The sequence below is a fragment of the Cyprinus carpio genome, chromosome B9, assembly GCF_018340385.1.
Source record: "Cyprinus carpio isolate SPL01 chromosome B9, ASM1834038v1, whole genome shotgun sequence".
Lineage (NCBI taxonomy): Eukaryota > Metazoa > Chordata > Actinopteri > Cypriniformes > Cyprinidae > Cyprinus > Cyprinus carpio.
Window position 1 is genome coordinate 16,702,691 of NC_056605.1, and position 25,913 is coordinate 16,728,603.

Below are 25,913 nucleotides of genomic sequence, written 5' to 3' on the forward strand. Positions count from 1 at the left end.
TCTTGTATATCATGAGCGCTTTAAAACATACTGTAAATAACCAACAAATATATCACTTCGCCAGCGGCACTAACTTCAGCTGCAAACACTGTACTGTGAACAACGCCCCCGTTTCGAACCCGGTTTACACCACCTTTCTCCACAGAGCTGCTTTGGATGATATTACACTTTATTGCGTGTTGTACACACACCAGGGATGGAAATTAACTTTTTTGTCCACCGGCCGGGTGAAACAGTATGCTATTTTTATTTACCCACCACGGTGGCCAATAGGTGAAGCGAGTTTACCTGCCACAACACAAAATCATCCGCATTTGGCTGGTGGCGGGTGCTAATTTCCATCCCTGAGCGTACTACTTACAGATTTTTCAAACTTGATGAGCTGTTGTGGTAGGCCAGTTTCGCATATTTGGCACACTGCCTTTGTCTTGTCCTCACTCAATTTAAAGTGCTCCCACACAGCTGAGGTGTTCTGCATTTTTGCCTTCTCTTCCAGATTAAATGAATCATGACGTTCACTCATGGGCGATTCATATTCAAGTGCGAATGAGAACCATTTCACGGGGGATGCCAGGTTTTCAAGAAAAAAAAAAGAAAATTCAAATCTCAAAATTTCAAACGAATCAACGAATAATCAAATGTTCTGGTCCAGCCCTACCAGCTTCACCATGATGAACTTAAAATTGGGTTCTGTTATTTTTCCTCAGCAATTCTCCTCGCAAAACTAAATTAATTTCAAACACAAATTTGACAAGAACAGAGTGGAAATTATTAGCAACATGTTTTCTGTTAGTTTAAGCACAAACTAAGAAAAGTAAAACCAAACATGGTGGCAATAATTAAGACCAAAACTGAACATGGTGTGTGTTTATGGTGGATTTCGGCAATATTGTCTTGGCGGGAGTGGGGCGTGGTGGAGGTGGGACAATATTTTTAAAGGTGATTATCGATAAGATATTTTTGGCATATTGCCCAGCCCTATCATCAGTTACCTTGAAGAACCTCTGAGGCGTTTTTCATGACTGTTCATGTCAAAAATCATAACAGGCTCACTTCTTTTTCCTCTCCATTGTAGTGTTTTGTTGTTGTTGTTGTTGTTGTTGTTGTTTTCAATTTGTTTTATTCCTGAATTATTTGTTGCAACCTTTTTTTGCCACAATTTAATGCATATGATCTGTGTAACTGTACAGTGCATAGAGTCTGTACATCAGTGTTGTGTGCTACATGTTATTTATGAACATGAATCTTTAATGAAAAACTTTAATTAAAACATGCATATTAGGAAGACCACTTAGAATGTATGCACTTTCTCTATTACTGTTATGATATTTAACATCCTTTATGCATTTAGCAAAACATCATAACATATTAATGTTAATGATGTTTATATTAAATTAACTGGCTGTTTAGGCACTGGTTTTCTAAAGTGTTTTGGTGTAAATCTTCAGTATTATTTCCTGTTGGAATATTGCAGCTGAAGTTGGTTCTGCGTGTTTTCAGTATCCTACTAGGAAAGTGACATTGATAAGGTTCGGTTTCTGTGAGCTATTTGAGTTTGATAGTATCTCATGGGTGTGCAATTTAGCTTTTGAATAGATGTTCCAGTTAGTTCATTGAGCCTTCTTTCTGTAGTTTTACCTTGAATTAAACAGTTGATTCGTAAATATCAAATTACAGATTGCTTTTAAGCAAAAGATGTTAGGGACTTGGATTTATTCATTCATTTTGTTCAGATTATTTTATATTTCTTTGATTAAAAGATATGCTTATCTTGACCCAGCCACCAAATCACCACTGACAAAAGCGCTGTTAATTACTCTATACATTGGCTCGTATTCATATCTTTTTTGGAAAATAATCACGGAGTAGCTGTAAAAGTGATCAGAATGTTTGCTAGGTGTTTTAGAGGCCGAAATGCATCTGTTTTATTATTATTATTATTATTATTCATACCTTTAAGTAAAAAATACGTTCCCATCAGTTTTGTTGTATATAAAAATGGAAAGCAGTTTTATATTTTACTAAAAGTAGGCCTACTACTTATTGTTTAGCATTGTTAAACCAAATTGTAAAGCTGAATCAGCTGTAATGTTGAATTTTTATGATAATTTTGAATTTGAGTTTTTGGCAATGGAGTGATTGAATAAATAGCAGTACTTCAGTTTTACATTATGTTTCTCTTCTGAAATGTAAGCGTAACATTACAGATTTTGAACCATCTTCATCCGCTGCAGTAGATCCTCAAAATACATAAAATGAACATGAGCATGACTTCTGAACAACCATCTATATTGAGCAATTCTATAATTTGGCAACTTTGAGCTGTTTGGCTTTTAAATGAAACATTTAGAAGATTGTGGCGCATATCATATAGAAGAAATCAGTTTGCTTTGCTGTCTTTGGGCTTTCAACAGCGTAACATGCTCTCACAGCCCCAAAGATGACCGTGTCTTTTAGATTACCGAGGCTGATCTGGTCGCTTTATCTCTTCTGAGTAAACACTGGCATCAACATCCTCTTAACTAAATGAGGGATGGAGGCATGTCATCGAATACAGACCCAGCGGTTCTAATCTACAGGCCCAGTGCTCTCAGCTCTCTGCAGGGGGGCAGTTATACGTTTCAGCAATCGTGATTTATTATCTGCCCGCGGTCTCTTGAAAACATGGCCCAATTTAGTTGCGTGCCGTACTGGTTGCGCTTCGCCTGATGAGTTTTGACACTACAACTGTCGGTATCAGTGCAAATGCGGTGGGTAGAAGAGTCTTCAGTTTTTCAGTAGCAGAGGAGGGGGGGGGGGGGTCTCACTCGTGCTTATGTAATGGGTCTATTTCCAGCACTGACTCACTCCATATGGAATAATCTTGATATGAAATGCAAAAACCCACAGGGACATGAAGAGTTGCACAAAGCACACTGGAGTTTCTCAGAATTTGCTTTCTGCGAGCATGGAGCTGTGTGCTTTTTATGACCTTGTGACCGGGTACTTTCATGGCCCACGGCTGCGTGTGACCATTCTGCCCGCTGAGTGGGGGAAGGGTGGAGTAGGGTCGGATGAGAGTGTGTTTGTTGGGGGTAGATGTCTGTGTTTTTTTTTTTTTTTTCTTGTGCTTGAGGATTAATCCAGAGTCCTTAACCCACTTCCAAGTCCATAGCTGGCACGAGAGAGAGAAGAAATGGCATCATGAATGAGATCTCACTCTGCTGGACCGAAGCTATTACGGGTTCAGCTGAAGTTCGACTGGGTGGGTCGCACACATGGTCCTGTGGTCAGCCCGGGCGAATAGGAAGTGCTCTGCCATAACATAAGTGCAAGGGATCACTGCATCTCTGGCCAGCAGCCATGGCCCAATCCGATCTCTGGCACTAGATGCAGAGAAACCGAGGGCCACCATGTGCACACTAAGCATGCATGCTATTCTCCCTCAAGCGCACACTCGTGCAGTTCCGTTGAACCGCTCTTAACAGGAATTTGCTTTTGCATAGAAGCATGTGCATTGGAATAAATCTGTTTGCATAAGGCAGGATCTGTCAGCAGCCTTCAAGTAATCAAACCAACCTTGTTTCAAGGCTGCTGTGAAAGATGCAATTAGCGAGTTCAAAAGGTGTGGGACATAAAATAAGTATGCAGTGAGAGATTTTCAATGTACACCATGTATCTCGTTAATGTGACGTGTAGAAGGTGTGTGCTAGACTTCACATCCATCATCTGTTGTGTTCCTCTTGAGGGAATTAGGAGCAAACTCTCATCTGAGGTTCTGCTTAGTAATGCTAATGCAAGCTGAAGTCATTCTGTCAAATGCTGATGTCATCCCTTTTCACATTCATGTCACATATTAAGCCAATAGAGACCATTATAGTGTGGGTTTCCATGTATTAGGAGGCAAATTACAGTGTTTCTGGACTGATAACTAACAGCTTGTTAACAGCCTGATACAATTAACCTTTATTTTATTCATCTACTTGTTTTATTATCTATCTATCTATCTATCTATCTATCTATCTATCTACACAGTCGTAAGTGGTAGAATACAATAAGCAAGCATGCTTGTATATGAAAACTGTCATATGCATGTGAGAAATCCTTCAAAATATTTCCTTATTTGTTTGATTTATTTGCATGGCTAAAACAAATTATTTTTTCTTCAAAAGGTACAGTAAAGATTGTTTAACCACTTTTGACTTTCTATTCATCAAAGATTTCTGTGAAAAATATTTAGCAGCACAACTGTTTTCAACATTAATAATGAGAAATGTTTCTTTGGTAACAAATAAACATATTACAATAATTTTTGAAGGATCATGTCATGATTGCTGAAAATTTAGTTTTGCCATCTCAGGAATAAATTATATATTCAAATATATTAAAGTAGGTTTTTTTTTCTTTTTGTATTATGAGTTTTAATATTATTTCACAGCAGTTCTGTTTTTATATTTTATCTGTTTTGTATTTTGTTCAACTAAATGCAGCTTTGGTGAGCAAAAGAGACTTCATAAAAAAAATTACCGACCCCAAACTTTTGAACAATATTGTACCGTGCACCTAATAAAAAGTGCTGATGGGTACTGAATTCTCTCATTCTTCTTCTCTCCCTAGCAACATCTAACCCCTTCACCCAGAAGCCACCACTGTTTAGTACCCTTCTGTACTCCATCGTGCCCATCATGGGCATCACGGCCATTGTCCTGCTCTCCTTCTGGATGTATCGACATCACAAGCTGGCGTATCCACCTGTTCTGGTGCCTACCCAGGTAAATTGATATCTCTACTGTATAATGCATGTGTTTTAATTCACTTTTAGTAAAATGAGAGAAGTATTCCCATATTTTGAAGTGAAACCCTCATGTCAGTGAATCACATGCAGCACAGTCATCTGCTCTTATCACCTTAGCTCTTGAGTTTCAGTGTATCAGAACATTTTCATGCCACTAGAAATGGTGCTATTGGGAGCTGTTATTTCCCCTGCGCAGCACCTCCTGTTGATGTGAATGACAGTGATTTCAGGGATCTAATGTGCTCAATGTCACACTCACTTAAGCTCAAACACACTGTCAGCTGAAATCAAACTAGATCTGTCAGGATACGGTTGTGTTTCAGTGCCCTCTTCTCCCACCAGAAAGACGAGATAACAGAGCTGACATAACACAAGACATGAGCAATCAGGTGACCTTTACCCCGTGTGTGACTAGTGTTGAGATACACATCTTCTCCTGAATTACACAATAGAGCTTTAGAAATGACTTCACTAGATTTAACTAGTGAAGTCAAAATCTGAACTGCTGGGTCAGCTTGAAAAAATCCTTACTGTTTATCCATAGCCTTGCAGGACATCTTTAGCAGCTCAGAGCAGATGCATTTATGTGTGCTGGGCTGATATATGGTCTGTGTGGTAGCACAAAGGGTTACCTTAGTGTTGGGGTGACGATATGACGATTTTTGATCATGGACGATAAAATTGTCTCCACAATCTGCTTTTAATAAAAATATTGTGGTATTGTGCTACAGCGCACAATCTCTCAGATGCAGGTCTGGTGCCTCTCAATAAACTGTACATTTATATCAAATGTTAACTCAGCAGTACGGGACACTACACTTATTAGCAATCACAAAAGTGCATTATTTGCATGCATTTTAAAGCCTTGCTGGTTAAATAGTACATTCACTAAAACTAAAAAGCCTTATAATTAACTTTAGTATAACAGTATAAAGTTATACTGTCGAAAACACACAAGGTGTACATATAAACACAGTTGGTTACGTCTAAAGTAAAAGTAAACAGTTGAGAGAAAAACAGATGCGCGCCTATATATTAGATGCATGCAGGTCTTAAAGCGACAGTGCTAAACATGCTGCCGACTGTCATTAAAGGGACAGTTCACCCAAAAATTTAATTTCTGTCATTATTTACACACTCACATGCTGTTTCAAACCTGTATTAATTTCTGTCTTGTGCTGAACACAAAAGAAGATATTTTGAAGAATGTGGGTAATCAAACAGTAGCTGGACCTCATTAACTTTGATGGTATTTTGATGGTAACTTATTATTTTGAGAGAAATTAATACAGTTATTTAGCAAGGACGCATTAGACTGATCAAAAGTGACAGTAAAGATTCTGCATTGTTAGAAAAGATTTATATTTCAAATGAATGCTGTTTTAAACTTACTGTTCAGCAAAGTATAATAAAAGATGGAAAAAAGTGGTAGTGGCTTTGATGGTAGGTAAAAAATACTATGGAAGTCATCGGGGACCAGAAACTGTTTGCTTATTCACATTTTTAAACATAATATTTATGTTCAGCAGAAGAAAGAAACTCGTTCAGGTTAAAAACAACTTGAGAATGAGTAAATAATGGTATAATAATAAAACATAATGACAGAATTATCAGATAGATGAAAGAAAACAACAAAACACAACAAAACAAAACACAAAAAGAAAAGTCACTCGCTGCTCTTGACCGAAGAATATTAATACAGGTGCTTTAATAAGAATCTATAGCCCCTTTCACACTGCGATTCCGGAAAATACATGGGTAATGTGTCCCAGCAATTGTTCCCAGGTCACTAGATTTTGCCCCTTTCACACTGCCAGTGATTACCCAGAATATGTGCGTGCGTTCACACATAACCCGTAAAGGTCCCGTAAAGACACGTGACATCAGGATGTTATGTGTAATGTACGAGTCGAAAACTTTAGGTACATTAACTTTCACTTAAGCTGGCGAACGATCTCAGCGTGAGCGCGGAAAGTGAGGAACTAACTGATCTCTGCTTCATTACAGTTTGCACATATTTTTTTTATTTATTTATTTTTTTTTGCGAACGCTGATCTGCCTTCAAGACACCTGGTAAAAGAGTCGCTCGATAACGTGCATCATCACTACGACACACCCTTTACAGCATTAGTTCTGGCTTTTGTTCACACAGAGCTCGTTTCCGGGACTGAACCCGGCAATGTTACTAGGTCCCCAACCCGGGATCAATCCCGGAATTAATCCCGGGACGTGTTTGCGTTCACACAGAAGGTGACCCGGCAATGTTCCGGCAATTTTCCGGGTCCAACGTGCAGTGTGAAAGGGGCTTATGTATAATTTATAAAGTGACGTGAATATAGTGTTGTATTTTTATATTTGTTGATTCAATCTTGAATGCTACTGCTAAATACACCTGCTGTACCTTAAAAATAAAGCACTGTTTTATCTGTGTGTAATGTGTATTTGTAATGTGATCTTTGTTCTTATTTTTTTTTAACAGAAAAGGTAAAATAATGGCAAAGATTTTTATCTTTGGCCTAAATTTCTGCCATTCTTTTTTTTTTTATATATTTTGTTACCTTGTAAGGCTTTGTTTTTAAAATAGGGGAATTAGATCAGCTGTACTGCTCAAACAAAATAATAAAATCCACATGACAAAGAATCGTGATAAAATGGTAAATTGTGAAATTCCTGAAAAAAAAAATTGTGATGATATTTTTGCCATATTGCCTACCCCTACCTTGGTGTCAGGTGAGCATTTGGAATTCCCCGATTGAGTTTCAGCATTATGTAGGCCAGATCTGACAGATGAACCATCCCCATAGCGCTGCTGATATCGAGTATCATGATCAGCCCAAACTTGTTTTTGATATGTAGGGAACTTTATTAGCTCTTAATACAGCTGTCAGAAGGCCTCAGGGACCACTACAACACGATGTGGTAGTTAATTCTATTCTACATTAATATGAAACTGCATTTGCAACTTCCCTAATGGTATATCAGCTAGAAAAATTGTAGAGGGTTGGCAGGTTGGGCAGGAGATATGGAAACATGGGGGCTTTGGTGAAAAAGAAAGTTGTTCTGGAGCAATAGAACATTTTATTCTGTTATTTATTTTAATTATTATTGTTATTGCTATTATTGCTATTATTATTATTTTGAAAGAAATTAATACTTTTATTTAGCAGGGACGCATTAAACTGATCAAAAGTGACAGTAAAGGTTCTGCATTGTTAGAAAAGATTTCTATTTCAAATGAATGCTGTTTTGAACTTGCTCTTCAGCAAAGTATCTTGAAAAATAAAAAAGGGGGAAGAAGTGCAAAAGAATGGTTTATGAAGGATCATGTGACACTGAAGACTAGAGTAAAGGCTGCTAAAAAAAAAAATAGCTTTGCCATCACATAAAAAACACACATTATACCTTAAATGAAAATATAAAATAGTAATTTTTAATAATATTTCACAATATTACTGTTTTTACTGTATTTTTGAGCAAATGAATGCAGTCTTGGTGAGCAAAATAATCATACTGGCCCCAATCCTTTAAATGGTAGTTTTATATACTAATGTACTTTTTGTTTTGATCGATAATTTTCTGTAGAATTTTGGCTCTAGCTGTCACTCTACTGCGTCACAAACATTGCAAGATTGCCAGAAACGATTTTGTAACGTGTTGACAGGAAATGTGGCATTTCGCAAAGTGCCCCAAAGAAATCTGCTTGTTTTGAAATGCTTAGAAATGTAATTTCTTTGAAAATCTGTTTCATCGACTAAGACATTTGAGTGCAGAAAAAGGCTTTAGTTCTCTTTCTTCTTCAGTGATGAAACCATTACTGTCAAAAGCTTGCTCATTGTCTGTTGATAAATAACATTTAGCTTTCTTCGGACTTTCAGAGGAGCTATTATTACAGGGTGGTTGCTACATTTGTGATATAACCTTTCTTTCTGTTGTTCAGTGCTAAGCTAGATGAGCTAAACTCTCACAACTTATTTGTACAGCTCAAGCTAAATACGAGTAACGTGAGAGCTGTCTGACTTTATATTTATTATGGTTTGCTCTTTTTATTTGGTTAAAGACTCCGCTCTTGTTTTCCTGTAACTTAGGCAGTTTGTTCTTTTACTCACTGATATGATCTTTATAAACATTTACACTGCAAGCCGGAAATGCATGATACATCTCATTTAGATAGGCCCATTTTTAACTGTGCATGGTGGCCTGATGGTGGTTGCTGTGTGCATTTTCATTGGGCACTTTATCAACATAGATGAGAATAATTTTATGATGCCCTTAGCAGTTGTCATCAACATTGTTTTGAAAGGCACTGATTGAAATGTTACCTCATCAATTCTCAGGCCATTTAAAGCATGTAGTTAAAAATAATGTTGTCTTTTGGAACTTTTGGCCCCCAGTCTCCACTTTATAGAGTCTCATACCATTTAGAAAGCAGAGAGTAGCTTCTTGATTATTTAACGGTTTTCTTACGAGGACCCAAGACCTAACATGCCCCTCAGGAGAGAGAGCACAGTGTGCTTTAACCGCATTAAGTGCTTGGCTTTACTGTGAGGATGGGAATTTTTTTGTTTCTGCGAGGAAAGGGCATTCAGGCAGCTGCACGCATTTTGCAGAATTTCCTTTATATATATATGTGTGTTTGTGTGTGTATGTATATGTATATGTATATTCATATTTTAGCTCTTATGCATGTTCCTAAACTCATTCCTCATCTAGCTTTATTTAAATCACCGTTTTTATTTTTACTCACTTTTTTTATTCTTTGTGGTTTTGTTTATTGCATTAGACAGGAAATGTTTTGGTATATGGGGAGGGAAGACATGCAAACTGCTGCACCACAGCTCTGAAAACACTATTTTCTTATTGTTATTTTGTTCCTGTTCCTGTGTTGGTTGTCTGACAAGAGTACAATATTATATTGTATCTATGAATAGGAATGCAGATCGGTTTTACTTACTGAATGGTAACAATTTTTTTTTAAACTTTCGCTTTGAACTCTTTAAAATCTTTTGTGTTTTCTTTTGAAATATTCGGAATTGTTCATAGTTGACAGTTTTATTTGGAAAAGTCTCTCAGAAACTTGTACAAGTCTGGCAGTTGCTGTAACATGCAGATTTGGCCTCAGGTATAAGCGGCAACCAGTAAGTGGTGTCCTTGGGGCTGAAGGTTCATTCTTTCCAGTTTTATTCACTTACACAGTTAAAATCACAGACAAGCCAAAAAAAAAAAAAAAACCTAAAGCAGTATGTTTAATCAGAATATCTACTTGAGGCCCACACCTGCATCAGTCTTTGCAGTTTTATCTTGTGAAGCATGTGCTTTTAGCAGCATAAGTAGCACAAAACAGAACTGCAAAAATAAAAAAAAATCCCCGAATCATTGGTTGGACAAATAGATTGTCCCCTCTCGAACACAAGCCATTGGATGAGTAAATGTTTCTATGTCGGGACATTTTCAGACAAGAATGACCTCTGAATGCCGTACTTTTAGTCTCTACACATTAAAGTATAAGAAAGTAGAAGAAAGTATTTTACCTTTAAAAAATAAAAAAAAGTATAGCAAAGTAGTGTTCCTATCTTTTGGCTTGACATAAATGTTAAATCTTTTGGAGAGACATAATTGGGTTAACCTGTAAAATGGTATTGTGTTGGCCAGCAAGTGAAAGTTCCTACAGAAATAGTGAAACACATTTACTCGTTCTTGAAGAAATCGTTAAATTCCCCATCACGTCTTTCCATCTCATATACGTTAAACTAAAACTAACACTTGATTTCCTCTTTCCTTCCTCAACTAGCACGCCTTTCATATAATGATAGAGGTAAGAGAAGATTGACTCATTCATCTATTTTTTTTTTTTTTTTTTTTTTTTTTTTAAGATTATGTTGGAACCTCATTTTAAACCTATTTTTCATTGCAATCAAAAGCACCCCTTTGTTTTTGTTAGCACATTTTCCTATAATGTGCCACTGGTTTTATTTTGCGTTTATCCCTCCACATTGCCTCATCAATCTGTTATGTTCTGACTTTCAGTGCACGGATAACAAAAACGAAATCCTCTCTGATTCAGAGGATTCAGGCAGAGATCCCTTGATTTAGGTGCATGGTAAAATGGCAGTACTAAGGTTAAAAATGCACGTCTCCAAGCATGCAGCAAATGTATGCAAAGATGAATGTTATGAATGTGGGAATGGGGAACAGCTTAAAGTGCTTTTATTGTACTTAACCTATAAAACATTTGCAGTCATATTGAAAGATTCATGGCAAAGTGTCATATTGCATCAGTGTCACCCATTGGACATTCTCCATTTCAGCACACACAAAATACACATGAAAAATCAGTGGTTTAATACCTTTGAAAGATGTTAGGCTGTGGGTCTTTGCGGCACTCATTTGCAGTTTTGGCCAGAGAGGCAAAGCTCTTAAAAACTGGAATGAACTAAGATTATTCCCTGAGTCCTGAGCTGTATTTACATTTGCATGGATGTGCTTCTTGACATATGTTTGTCCATGAGCTAAATAAATCTACAACATCAAAATATAAAAATGCCTTGCTAGTTTTAAAAGGGTCATGTTATGTAAAACTCAGAAATCACTTTCCATATCACACTAACTGTGAAAGCAGCCTGTTTTCTTGGGGCTAGAAAAAAAAAGCTGGAAATGGTCAGGAAAAACTGAATTATGACCAGGATATTTAACTTTTAGACCAGGAAACCTTGACTAACATTATAAGTGGACCTAAGGGGGGAAATAAAATGCTGCAGAAGTGTAAGATATTACCCTTTTTAAAACCTTTTTAAATCGCTTTGTGTTGCCAGAGGATGATTGAACAGTAATATTGGGCAGCCCAAGACCAAGTAAAGGAAATCAACTGGTCATTCAGTGTTTCTGGAGCCAAAGATTGTTGCCTGATTCCTCTTAAGATTTAGTCCATCCTGAAGGTTTAATATAAAACATCGCATTGATGCTTTTATCCACTTGTGTGCCAGTACTGATAAGATACACTCTGACACTAAGAAGTCCATTTAGTTCTGTAAGGATTTAGCTCTGGATTACATTGTATATACGCTGCCTACGCTTCCATTTGTTACAGCAAACCGTTGTGTATTGCTTTAGTCTAAATGTGTCTTCCAAATTAATTACTGTATGGAAATAATTCATAAGAGATAAAAAGCCCACTAAATTTTCAAGGCCCCAAATTTTCAAGCTATCCCAGATGCATTCTATGCGTTCTTCTTTAAAGTATAGTCTTAGTAAACAGTCATGGACCTTAGAGTGTCTTTCTGTTAGGTGAGAGAAATCTTATTTTTTTCCATACATATTTAGAGTAGACTTAATAACAGTCCTAATAATAATAATTAAAAAAAGATTTAATTTATTCGATGAATTAAAAACTATTCAGACATGAATCATTATAAAAATGTCCATCAATGAATACGTCTGAATTGAAGGTATTTGACATATGACAAAATAACGAAGCCCCGTCCTCTATGAATGCTTCACATGGAAAGTCACATGCAAAACAGTTGTCTCCACTGGACTTTTGCCACTGTTCTCTTTATTTTCAGGCACTGAATAAACCAAACAACTCCAGTAACCTGCACTCTGACATACTAAATTTCCACAGGCGTCTGGGTAGACGGATAGCCCTCTTAAATTACCTGTGTTGTTTTTTCTTTTTCTCTATTTTAGAAAAGGAATGCTTTAAAAATGTCAGACTGTGCCTCCATCCACGGCCGCTGCCCTAGGGGCAAACACTTCCCATTAGACCTATTGTCTTTGTTTATGACTGGTGTTTGCTTAGTGACTGACGTTTAGGCAAATGGAAAAGTAAACATGACCTTGACCCTTGTGGGTGTAGGTGTGTGAGGTCAGGGTGAGGGTTGTTTTCTTTACGTCGCCCTCAGGAGCTCAGTCCCTCCCATACCTCCATTCTCCATCATTTCACGTCGACACAAAGCATTGCCATCTCCGAAGTAGTCGCTTTCTCACCTGCGTCCTTACCGTTTCGTGTTTTTCTTCTATGTGTGATGGATGTTCTGTTCTTTAACCTTGTCTCCTCCCACCCACAGTCATGCGATGTACTTTTCTCCAGCATTTGTTTCCTTGAGGACTTGGAAAAAGTTAGTTAACAACCCAGATCCATATGCTAAGGAGTCTCAGTTCAGAACAATCGTGCCCCCCCCCCCCCCCCCCCCATTTCAGTTGGTGGAAATGTAGGCCACATATAAAAACATGCCTGTTCTGCATTTGTCCTACTTTTGCCTGAACTCCAAACCACACTCCAGCAGGTGCTCTGTGGACAGTCTTTCTTCATCCTACCTACTTATTGGCCATTTGTTTCAGAAGGAGGCCAAATGAAGCTCTTTTTCTCTATTCGAGCACTTACAACTAACAAAGGGAAGTAGGTTGTTACAGAGTTTTAAGGGGGAATTTCACAAGACACCTGTGAAGAATGTGTTCAGGTAATTTGTCTTCTTGCTATATTTTGCTTAATTTTACTTATTTAGGGTTAGGGTTAGGGTTAACTAATTTGATTAAAGAGAAAAAGAAAATATTTTTTAGGACCATAAAGAAAGTGTTGCAGTGTGGCATTAAGTTGATTTAAACAAATTGTTGTTTTATATACATTTCTATGTTTTAATTATTTTTATCCTATATAAATAAACACATTATATATTTAACACATTATATATATATATTGCAAAAATATATTTTTTTTAATGTGAAATTTGTGGATTCACTCTTTGCGTTGAGTATTAGGAGAGTTGTATGCAAAGTACAGCATGCACACCGGCAGAGGTTGGATCCATGCCTACAGATGCCATCTATATCACTTTCTTGCACTGATTCACTTGAATAATTGGGATTAGTTTATTTGATAAGCGGGAAACAGTCTATTGTGTTTTGCTGATAAAGGGTAAATGGTCAGAAAAGGTCATGTTGGGTGTAAGACAAGGTTTGAGCGCACTCCCATGCATTTAGATGAACTACTAAATGGTCTCTGCTTACATGAGGCATGTTAAGAAAGGTTCAAACCTTCAAGGTGTAATGGCATGCCAGTGTCTTTCACAGCACCTACAAACTAGGTCAGCTGCTTATTAAATCTGTGGTCCACTTGCAGAAGCTATGGATTATGTTTAACAAGCTCTGAACTGCAACTCCCATAAGCCCCTTCTGTCCAAGCTATATGCAGTTCAGCTGCAAGACATGGTCCACCTTGACCCCATTTAACACATCACCACAACCAGTATTATTTGCATGTTTTTTTTTTTTTCATGTAAGTTATGGTATCTGTCACAGTAGTATTTATAATGGCCATATGAGACCCCTCAGTGTTCTCACAATGTGTTACAATCCTAATGCAATGAACAGGTCTTCTGCTGGGTTTACATTCTTTTCACTTCCCTTCTCCTATAACAGTGGGTGTGGTCCATTGTAAAGTGCTCATTTTACATAAAAAAGGGGTTTTATTTCATTTTACTTCAAAAAATTTTTTTATGATAGTTACAATTTTATTGTTGGTGATTAATGGATTAAATTCATGCAGTTTCTCTTCTGAACTCTAACCAACCCTTAACTTTTAAATGGTAGTGTCTATAACACAGGATTCCAAAATGAGAATTTCCTCAATTTTAGATGTTTTAAGCCTTTTATTGGTCAAACAAATTTTCTCAGGTTCACAGGTCAGAGTATTTTGTTTAGCAGAAGAAAAAATCTTTGCATGTGCTTGTGTACCCATTCCCCCTTCCTTTGCATGTATATGAAATTTAATATAAAATCTAGCATGAACCAACCCTTAACTCCTTTAAAGTGGGAATCCTAACATACCAGCAATCAACGTAACTGAGAGGTTTTATTTAAAGAGTCACGGGTTAATCCAGAGTCTTCTTTCCAGACGGTGTCCTTCTGTAATGGGCACTTTGGATGGCCCTTCTTTGTACACGCATCTTATTGAAATAACGTTATGGTGGTTAGTGATGGCACTGCATAGGTTGTTCAGAAATCAACACAGCCAGCTTGTGATTTAGAGAGTCGCTATGAAACGAGCTGGGTGACGATGGTCTCCATAGTGATGAAGTCTACAGCAGTTATTACACCTACAGATGCTCTGTTCAGCCAACCCAATGGCTTACACTTCCTTATTTATTGTCTTGCAGGACCCTGGACCCATGCCTCCGTCTCCCACCCTGGTCCAGAAGCCTCTGCAGTTGTTGGAAATCAAAGCTAGGGGGCGCTTTGGCTGTGTGTGGAAGGCTCAGCTGCTCAATGACTATGTGGCAGTGAAGATTTTCCCCATTCAGGTACCATGATGACCCGAGGCCAGAGAATCAGCTCTTAAAGCTGATGAGTTAATCTAACCTGCTTAAACAATTACACAGCCAAACCTGGAGCTGAGCCATGTGTCGGCCTGTGAAGTACATATACGTGCACTGCATGTACAACATTAGCACATAATGTGATTTAAACAAAACTGAATTTGTAAAATATTTCTAATTTATGATACTTCACAGCAAAGATGATGCAATCTTATGAAACAGAATGTGAACAGGAAACCATACATCTTCTATATTCAAACCTATCCTGTAAAAGTGGTTTATGTCAGTGTTTAATATTTATATAGTTAAATATACACAAATTATATAATTAATCAAATAAATATTGCAACTTGTTTTATTAACTATGACTTTAAACAGAATATGAACAGAACAGTGTTCAGTGGGCACTGTTTTTAAAATAAATTAGTATTCAGCAAGGATGCATTCAGTTCATCGAAAGTGACAGTAAAGACATTTATAATGTTACTAAAGATTTCTATTTCATATAACTGCTGTTCTTTTGAACTTTCTATTCATCAAAGAATTGAGCACCAAATCAGCATATCTGAATGATTTCTGAAGTATTGTATGACACTAAAGAATGAAGTAATGGCTGCTGAAAAGTCAGCTTTGCATCACAGGAACAAATTATTTAAAATATAATTTGTTTGATTATTTAAAATATAATATAATTTGTTTTAAAATATATTGCAATAGAAAAATTTGCATCCTCTGTAGAAACTAGGGGTGTGCGATATGATGATTTTTGAACGTGGATGATAAAGATGTCTCCACGGTCTGCTTTTGAAGAAATATCATAGTATCGTGCTACAGCGCACATTCTGTCAGCTGCAGTTCTGGCGCCTCCATCATATACTGTACAACTCCACATGCATTCACAGCAGTTTTAACCCAGCGGTAGAGTTACTCTCACATTATTTGCTTGTGCTTTAAATGTTTCATTCTGGTCTGAGCTGTGCTTTTTTTGAGCGCCGCATACACCCGAAGTGCACACACTAAAGCCTGTCAAACAGCACCTGATTATTGGACCTTTATTTTTTTATTGATTATTGAAGTTAACTTTTGCACTAATGCTGTCAAATAAAATTGTGAATCATGATATTTCTAAATAAAAATTGTGATATAATATTTTTTCCATATCCCCCACCCCTAGTAGAAACAGAGCTAACAGAAGCTGTCTCGCTCCACAGCTTAGAGTTTAGTGTGAGGGAAATCATTTGTCTCATCCATCAATCAACCTTGTAATAATTTGCTCTGGTAAATTACTGCTTACATCATATGAGTTGTCTGTGAATGTCAGCAAAAGCTCTGTAACTTGTATCAATTGTTTTAATGGTCAGTTAGCAGCCCTACTGCTGTCAACTTACTAATGGATCAGTGTTTTTTTAGGGGTTTGCCCATCATGCCGGTGTGCTGTAATAACTGTGTACTTTTTCAGGACAAGCTGTCATGGCAGAATGAGTATGACATTTACAATCTCCCTGGCATGAGGCATGAAAACGTTCTGCAGTTCTTCGGGGCAGAGAAGAGAGGAAGTAACCTGGACATTGAGCTGTGGCTCATTACAGCTTACCATGAGAAGGTGTGGAGATATATGAGGGCTGGACCGTATTGGCGGAACCGTTCTAGATCCATTTTAGTTTCTCAAAGTTTACAAATTAATTTCTGCTATTATAATCAGCAGGGATTATGTGCTGTATTATTTTTCAAATGTTGCTAATAAACTTTAAAAAGTTATTTATTTATATGAATTTTAAAAATCATACTAGAGGCTTTAATTTTGCATTATGAAATAATCAATTCCAGCTGCTGAACACTGAGAAATAAACATGAAAAAGAAAAAATGATAAAAAATGAGAAAGAGAATTTTTGAATGCTACTGATGTAGTAAAATGCGTCTATCCATAAATAAAAAAAAAAAAAAAATCTAAGGTTTTCTATTTGATATTTTCTCAAGGGACATTACAAAAGATTTTTTTTTATTTGTCATGTTAATTCCTAATAGGATGCAATTATGCTAAATAAATAATTTTCATCAAAAGATCATTCAAGATTTTCGAGTAAATATGTGACATGGTAGCACCCAAAGTATCCACAGTCAGTGTTAATGCTGAGTTAATACTTTTCTTTCCTTTTATTGTGAATTGAAAAGGTTTTAGTTGTTTGCACTGCAGGCTGATATACAGCGATGATTGATCCGCATGTCTGTGTGCAGGGCTCCCTGACGGACTACCTAAAGGCAAACGTAGTGACGTGGAATGAGCTGTGTCACATCGCTCAAACCATGGCTAGGGGCCTGGCTTACTTGCACTCTGACTTTCCCGGACACAGAGACGGCCACAAACCAGCCATCGCACACAGGTTAGAAATGTGCAACTCTTTAACAATGATTATGGTCATTGGATATATTAAAGAGAAAACACTGTATGACTTATTTTCTTGTGCGGGAACACATTTTTATTGGGAGGATTTTTTTTTGAGTCAGTGTGGCAGTTTTGGATCCCACTGGCTTTAATTTTTTAGACAAAAACAGCTGAAACCATATTGAAAGGATCTTTGTGAGCATTTTAATTTATAAATTATAAATTAATTTATATCTCAATTAATTCGTTAAGGAAAACTGAAGAAAGATGTTCATTTGAGTTTTTTTCCATGACTAAGACGAGACGACAATAAGGTCAATAAACGATAACTGACTGTATCAACCTGCGATTTTGTTGACAAAATAAGACGAGACTAAAATTTATTCCAAAAAATAAAAAAATTACCAAAAACCTCTTTTTATTAATGTCAGAAATGGAGACAAAATGTTATTGCAGACTGCTGTATACTCCTCTACGCAAGCTTTTGTGTGTGCATACGGTTGCCAGATATCCAGAGTACAAATCCCAGAATCAGAGCTTCGCTGTTACAGTGTTCTGTCATGAGATCTCGACTGTATTGTTGGCAATTGGGGTTGCTGAATAAATCCACTTACTCAACTGATGTTGTTTTAATAGAAAAATATGCTATTGCAATTTGGAATTAGTGGAATTCACTATTATCATATTTTCCATTTGTTTTATCAGTTTTCATAATGTAGATAGAGAGAGTGCATAAATCTTTGGTATTAATATTTATAATAAAAAGCCTATAATTAAATCAGTAGACTAGATGAGGTAAAATAAACCATGTAGGCCTAAGAGTCCACATTCTATTAATTTGTGCTTACTGGTGAAAGTGTGATACCTGAAATGCAAAAGTACATTTCTCAAATGACAACAATCATTACAAATATAATTTTGAGCAAAAATACATTTTTACCAGTTTAACCAGTGTAAAACTAAGAATAAGAATTCATTGACTAAAATCTGACTTAAAATGCTCATACATTTTGTTGACTTGACCTTGACTAAACAAAAACAGGATAAGGTTGAATAAATATGATAACTAAAATGTACAATTGAGTAAAACTAAATTAAATTGGCTAACAAAATTAATACTACTGTAAGTGTATGGTTAATTAGTAATAATCTTATTGCAAAACATCTCATGTTTTCATTGATAAAAACAAGACTAAAATACTTCAGGTTTTCTTAGACTAAAACTAGACTAAAATGTTGAGACTTTTACCCCCGGTTTCACAGACAAGACTTAAAACTAGTCCCAGATTAAATGTAAATCTGAGCTGTTTCAATCTTGCACTGATTGATCTTAAAATTACTTAAAATATCTTAATTGAACTATGGCCTAATCCTGGCTTAGTCTAAGCCTTGTCTGTGAAACCAGGCCATTGTCGACTAAAAATTGACTAACTAAATAGGATAAGGTTGACTAAATATGACTAACTAAAAAGGACATTTAACATGGGACTAAGACTAAAATTGAAAATAGCTGACAAAATGAACACTAATTTTAAGCCTTTTTACTTAAATTTGTATTATATGTGCACAGAGATATTAAGAGCAAGAACGTGCTGCTGAAGTCTAACCTGACGGCCTGTATAGCTGACTTTGGTCTGGCTTTGAAGTTTGAGGCAGGAAAGTCAGCTGGGGACACACATGGTCAGGTAAGTGTTGAAAGACAACTGTTCAGATCCTCTAAAGCTTTGTGCTGGTCGTAAAGTGCCGCCCTTTGTGCGAGGGTTGGCTTTGTGAAGTGTGATTAAATATGAATATGATTCTATGGAGGTGTATCAGAGGCTGTATCTCAAAACCTAATGTGCTGCCTACATAAAAGACTTGTCACGACACCAAGATGCCAGTAGTCGATACCATATCAGCTGTGAAATTTCTTTTTAAGTACCTCAACAAAAATGTATATGCTATTGAGCACAAAAAGTATTTTGTGCAAAAAGTTAAATAGTAATATAAATGCTAACAAATTCAATTGAAACAGTGGCATGGTTTTTTTAATTAAGAAATCACATCTTGAAGTTTTTCCAAGAAATTATTCAAGTAAACAGGTAGTAATAAAATCATGAACAAATCGAACAATTAAAACAATAGAACAAGAATGCAAGTTAAATAGAAGTATTTTAACAGCAGTCTGAAGTATTCAGGTAGACGTTCAGTAATTTATTTAAATACAAAAGAAATCAAATATAAAATTCTACATTTTGATTTGTTTTTAGGCTATAAATCACAGCTTGATGGGCCCTCCATATTTAAACCATGAATTAACTGCAGTGCTAGCAGAAAGATTGTTTTGCTAACCAGACGGGGGTCTCTCTGTGCACTCCAGGTGGGAACCAGACGTTACATGGCCCCGGAGGTGTTGGAAGGAGCCATCAACTTCCAGCGAGATTCTTTCCTCAGGATAGATATGTATGCGGTGGGACTGGTGCTGTGGGAGCTGGCGGCCCGTTGCACTGCGTCTGATGGTACGTATGCATAAGCTGCTGTTCCTCGTAGACCATTTTGACATCAAACTATGCAGTTATATCAGTTATCTTATAGTACAAATTTGATTGACATTTGAGTTTAATCTGGTCTGGCAGCACTCCCTGATCACACAAACAAATTTCTGGTATTTTTTCCTGTTACTTGGGCTCCTGAATAAGCCTGTCACTGTAAGTGGAGTAAGTTGACTATTATCGATTATTGGTGTCTGGTCTAATGGAACAATATTGATCAGGTGTGGACAGTGAAGCAGACCTCAGGGACTGTTGTGACAGGGTCATCATGTGTGACAACCTCATTGAGTGCAGTGCATGATGGGATTGAATGAGTGACAGAGTGTGATGGCAGATCATTTGGTTAAACGGCATTCTGTCTAGCTACTTCTTCTCCAAAGTGTCTTCTCCCTCATTTGTTTGGTGTTTCATGTTGATAATGCAGAAGAATGTTATTTTTTCGATGTTGAAAATTTTTATACTATCTTGGATTTATTCCCATCAGTTTTTATCAGCAATTATTTCATTTCATTTTTGATGCCCATGGCAAAATATGTATTTTTATTCTCCCAGCAAAACTCTAACCCAGGGGTTTTTAAAAACTTTAATGCCAAGAACCACTAAAGGTACACACAAAAATGAAAAATTGTCATAATTTCCTCACACTTATGTTGTTCAAAGCCTGAAAGACTTTCTTCTGTGAAATGTAAAAAGATACTTTGAGAAACGGTTTGGTTCCCAACATTCTTCAAAATATCTTCTTTTGTGTTCTATAGTGGAAATAATGTCATACAGGTTTGGAACAACGTGAATGAGTAAATGATGACACAAAAAAGTATTTTAAATTATTTTTATACTGCTCAAAATTATTAAAAACTAGGGCTGATCATCAGGAATGAAACCGTAATAATATAGTAAATGTTAAAAATTATTACATAACCACATTTATCTACTGTCTAAAGTATAAAAAAAAACTTTTTGTTTTTTTTCTTGCCAATTTCATTTTACCCCTGGAGTCTCTGGACCTTAGTTTGAAAATGTCTGTTACCCCTCAATGGTAGAACTTCCTAAGCAGATGTTTGTTTATTGCTTCTTAAGGTCCAGTGGACGAGTACATGCTTCCGTTTGAGGAGGAGGTGGGCCAACACCCCACTCTAGAGGACATGCAGGAGGTTGTGGTCCACAAAAAGCTTCGGCCCACTCTCAGGGAGTGCTGGCAGAAACATCCGGTACGTAATCATCATTAAACTTCAGCGCTACTCTGAAGCTTTTAACTAAGTGAATATTATTCGTGATATAAAACATGTTCATTTGTCTCTCAGGGTCTGGCCATGCTGTGCGAGACTATAGAGGAATGTTGGGACCATGAGGCTGAGGCGCGTCTCTCCGCGGGATGCGTTGAGGAACGTGTGATCCAAATGCAGCGGCAGAACAGCATCTCAGCCCCGGAGGAAATAGTCACTGTTGTAACAATGGTGACCAACGTGGACTATCCCCCTAAGGAGTCCAGCCTATGACTAGAGGATATCAGCATGTGAATTGCGGGCTGACCGAACAGAAAAGATGCGTCGGGGATGTTGGTGGACTGCTGTTCTGACCGCTGGCTTTAGACATGCTGGATAATCGTCCTGTACTTACAGCTGGAGCAAATGCAGACAATGGTTTAAAACAGGTTTACCTGGAGCCAGCTACATTATTGTATGTGTTGTGTATATATAAACTAGTACCATGGGTGCTCTGGTAAGGACGGATGGATTATAAACCGACATCAAAAATGAACCTCTTGTTGTCGTTTCTCTGCTCAGAGAAAAAACTTTCCCATTCAAGGAGTAAACGAGACTCCTCCTCCGCACGGGGCTCATGTCATTTCAGTATAAAAAGGGCAATGTCCATGTAAAAAAAGACACATTTAATGTGTTCGTATGATTGACTATTGTAATGCCAATAAGAAACAGCTTTTTGAATGTGTAGTGTGACGCTGCTGTACAGATATCAACAGAAAGGGTGATGATCGATACAACCCAAATCAACACGCGTTTCCTCTGAAAGCTTTCAGAGTTTCTGTCAGATAACCACCAACCTCTCGACAAGGTATACCTCAGTTTCTCATCCTAATAATAAGTTTGTTTTGTAACACTAAATGATATAAAAAAGAGGCTTTTCGATGACCTCCGTTTGGCACGGAAGCTTTTTAAATACGGGGATAACTTTTTTTATATGACAGATTATGCCAAGAAACGATGGCCATTCATAAACCAGTGTTCTGCCTTCTTTCTTTTACTTGTTCTCTGTGTTGCCCTGCAGTTTAAAATGTGATACTTTTTTGTTTTTTAAGCATTGTGACCGTTTGTTTGTTCAAACAAATTTTGACCTTTATCGAGACCTGTTGAGAAGAAAAATCCCTGAAAATATGAATTTTGTGAACATAATACAGAAGCACTTACCAATATAGGTTTGCGGTGTCCTCACAACTTTGATGTATGTGCATGCCTTGTTTTCTTTTCTTTTTCATTTTTAATTTTCTTAGCTTTTCTAACCTTTATCATGTGGAGCTTGTGCATGAGATCCCGTTAGCAGTCATGGAAACCCCTTCATTATTGGTTAATCTGAAGTATTTCCTGTCTTCAGGGCGTCACTCTTTTTGTTTCATTTCCATTTGGACTCATCAAATCTTGGTCTTCTAGGGGTCTTCTTGCTGTCCGCTTCTGTTGCGCTGCATTTGAACCAGCCTACTCATGAAGCCCGACCTCACGAGTGACACATCAAACTGGTTTCAGATCAGCAGCCAGGCGATCTTCTACACACTTCTACAAGAACTGTATCTCAGTATGTCTCAGGAAGCGTTTCCCTTTGCTTTGAGCCCTCTGGTGCCATTCTGGTGACCCTTGTTATATTATGTATGCAAGGGCCCTTAATATAACACCTTATTAGTGTGGTCATATTATGTGCAATAACATCCTAAGCAGGGACTGTTTCACAGCTCACAGGCCACTTCCAGTGTGGTAAAAATCCAAGCGCCTAGCAGTTTGCTTAGACCATGATGTACACCACAAACTGAAGTCGACGTCAGGCTATGCATATGTTATGACGCCCGGTTGTCTGAGAGTATTAAGCTAATAATATGCTGTAATGGGGACCGAACACATGCAGTAACTCTGCCAACAGAGTCTTTCAAAAGAACAGCTTCTCTGCTGCTCCTCTTTGGCTCCGTTCACACTGCACTTGAATCCAGTTTGATTTTCTAATCGGATCTTTAGAATCATTTTGCGAGAAATCAGCTTCATTTGTTTGGACAGTGTAGTCAATCTATATTCCAGGAAAAAAGAAAAAAAAACTTAAAATCTGATCAGACTGTTCACACTGAAACTGATATTAATCTGACTTCAAACCACATATTTATTTGTTCAAAATCTGATTTTATGAGGGTTTTTTCAACTTTTGGACTACAAACAACTAATGTCTCATTTTGGTTCATTTTCTTTCAATATTCTAGTTACATTGCACCCCAAAAGAGTGAAAAATGAATTGAGATCTGAACTGACAATTGAACGCATTTCTGAAAATCTGTTTTTAATCTGATTTAAAACAACATATTCATGTGATTTGTATCAGGTTTGTAAAAATTCTGATTTCATGTGCTTTTTCCCCCCATTCAGACTACAAACAACTAAACTGATTTGAATCAGATACTGAATCAGATACTAAATCATATGCTGCCTGTCTGAACAAATAATCCAAAAAATGAAAAATGAATTGAGATCTGATCTGACCATTCAGACTCAACACATTTGTAAAAACCTGATTTTAATCTGATTTCAAACCACATGGCAGTGGTTTGATTCCAGTTTGTAAACGATGCATTTCATGTGTTTTTTTGTTGTTGTTGTTGTTATTGTTGTTTGTTTGTTTTCATCCATTCAGACTATGAACATCTGAAATGACTGATAGTCTGATACAAAATCTGATTTCTGTTGCCTGTCTGAACAAATGAAGTATGATTAAGTGGTTCATTTTGCTTTTACAATTCTTTTACAATGTAATGCATTTGACAATGTTCAGGTCCATACAGCCGTATGCAATCAAGCCCTTTCAATGAAAGCTCTCTATCTCTCTACTGTAGCATTCTCAGCCAGCTCATTCTGTTTTACTTCATCTGATGGTAAATTAATACAGGGCCCTGTGCCATCTTTTAAAGGCCCTCAGTTGGACTCTGTAGATGCAAAGGTCATTGCATTTAAGGTCAGTTGGTTATAACATCAAGCTGAAGTACATGGTTCATTTGCAGGATGAGCGCTCAGGTCTGAGAGCATCTCCGTGAGGTTCTTATGATTCACTTTTGACTGAACGCTATAGATGATAAGCTGACTGCTGCTGGCCTATAGAGTGTTTTTACCAGGTGCTGTCCTGTTCCCTGTCTGTTTTTGGTTTTCTATTTGGGGAATCTGGGGGGAAGGTTAAACAAGATGGAAAGCCAAACTTTAAAAGCCCCGTGTTTATTAGAAGACTTGGATGATAATGCACCGTATGTACATATGAATGTTGTTTTAGATTGTGAAAAGAGCATGCTTTTTTTATGTCTCAAAGAAAAAAATCCTTTATTGATATTATTATTATTATTATTATTATTATTAAATATTTTAATGGTAATTTTGTACATCTGTATTTTAGTTTTATTAATTTATATCATGGCCCAGCTGTCATTCTTCTTTTCTGGATCAATGAGAAGTGATGCTATTTTTAAAACTGGTCAGATAAAACACTACTTAAGAATCAATCCTTTACCTCAGACTTCCACTCACAGCGTTTAAAAGATTTAACAAACAGTGTAGCACGACAGACAACATGGTGCAGTGTTGCAAGTATTGCTTCTGGGATTCGACCAGCAGCTTCTCTCTCTGTCTTTTCTCTCGGACACACTTTTTCGGTCTTCAGTGACCATGTTTCTTCTCAACTACACCATTGAGTGAATGTCTCCACTTTACCAAAACTCTTCATTTTAGGTGCGAGCAGCTGTATTACTGTTGTGCTGGACATGCCATTTTTGTCCACCTTTCTCTTGAGTATATAACGCATTCAGGGCCTGATCAGACGTAATTGTTACATAATGTACAGATTAAATTTTATGCTACCATTCCCCTCAAATAAAGTATAGTGACTGCTCTCAAATGTGTACTGTCTCACTGAACTTACCTAAAAATTCTTGCATTCATATTCATATTTTCTCAATGCTGGGATGAGTACTGTCCAGCCTGATAGTTATTTAATGAATGGCTGTTATGTGTGAACACACCACTAGATGTCAGCATTTGGCCATTGCCCATTTTGACTAAGATTTTCTCTTTTCCCCTAAATTTAAAATGTTTGAGCTCAGTAACATTATTTTTAATACTTATATTCAGTGAATTAATTATTAATAATTGCTATTTAATGACTAATACCAATACATTCATACTTCTATTTAGCAAGTATGAATTGATCTGATAAGAGATTTCAAAACTATTATTTAAAATCTTATAAACTAAGATTTTAAAATATTACTGAACCCAAACTTTTAAATAGTAGTGTATGTGTCTTCCAGCTATCAAATACCATGTGACCCTGGACCACAAAACCAGTCATAAGAGTAATTTTTTTATTTATTTTTTATTTTTGTATTTACTTTTTATCCTAATGATTTTTGGTATAAAAGAAAAATCGATAATTTTGACCCATACAATGTAGCCTACTGTTGGCTATTGCTAAAAATATACCTGTGCTACTTATGTGTTGTTTTTTGGTAGTTTTTCACATATTATTATTATTATTATTATTATTACATATATTCCAATTTTTTTAAGATTTATTTTTTGCATTTTCGCCTTTTTATTATGATAGGACAGATTAAAACTGACAGGAAGCGAAGTGGGAGAGAGAGGAATCAGGAAAGGTCCTCGAG

At 36.7% G+C, this 25,913-nt stretch overlaps 1 protein-coding gene across 4 annotated transcripts in view; it reads left to right on the plus strand.

Moving 5' to 3' along the window:
* The window catches only part of acvr2aa (activin A receptor type 2Aa), a 45,228-nt gene extending 20,084 nt beyond the window's left edge, over positions 1-25,144 (plus strand). For 2 of the 4 annotated variants that reach the window (XM_042731179.1, XM_042731180.1), the window contains exons 4-12: positions 4,597-4,751; positions 10,563-10,586; positions 14,926-15,069; positions 16,544-16,687; positions 17,321-17,466; positions 19,039-19,153; positions 19,828-19,966; positions 21,077-21,207; positions 21,301-25,144. In XM_042731179.1, the coding sequence (XP_042587113.1) occupies positions 4,597-4,751; positions 10,563-10,586; positions 14,926-15,069; positions 16,544-16,687; positions 17,321-17,466; positions 19,039-19,153; positions 19,828-19,966; positions 21,077-21,207; positions 21,301-21,495 (1,193 nt within the window). In that variant the 3' untranslated portion in view covers positions 21,496-25,144. The remainder of the gene's footprint in view (positions 1-4,596; positions 4,752-10,562; positions 10,587-14,925; positions 15,070-16,543; positions 16,688-17,320; positions 17,467-19,038; positions 19,154-19,827; positions 19,967-21,076; positions 21,208-21,300) is intronic. The other 2 variants (XM_019074172.2, XM_019074173.2) reach the window with 1 other exon arrangement.
* Positions 25,145-25,913: the final 769 nt, after the last annotated feature.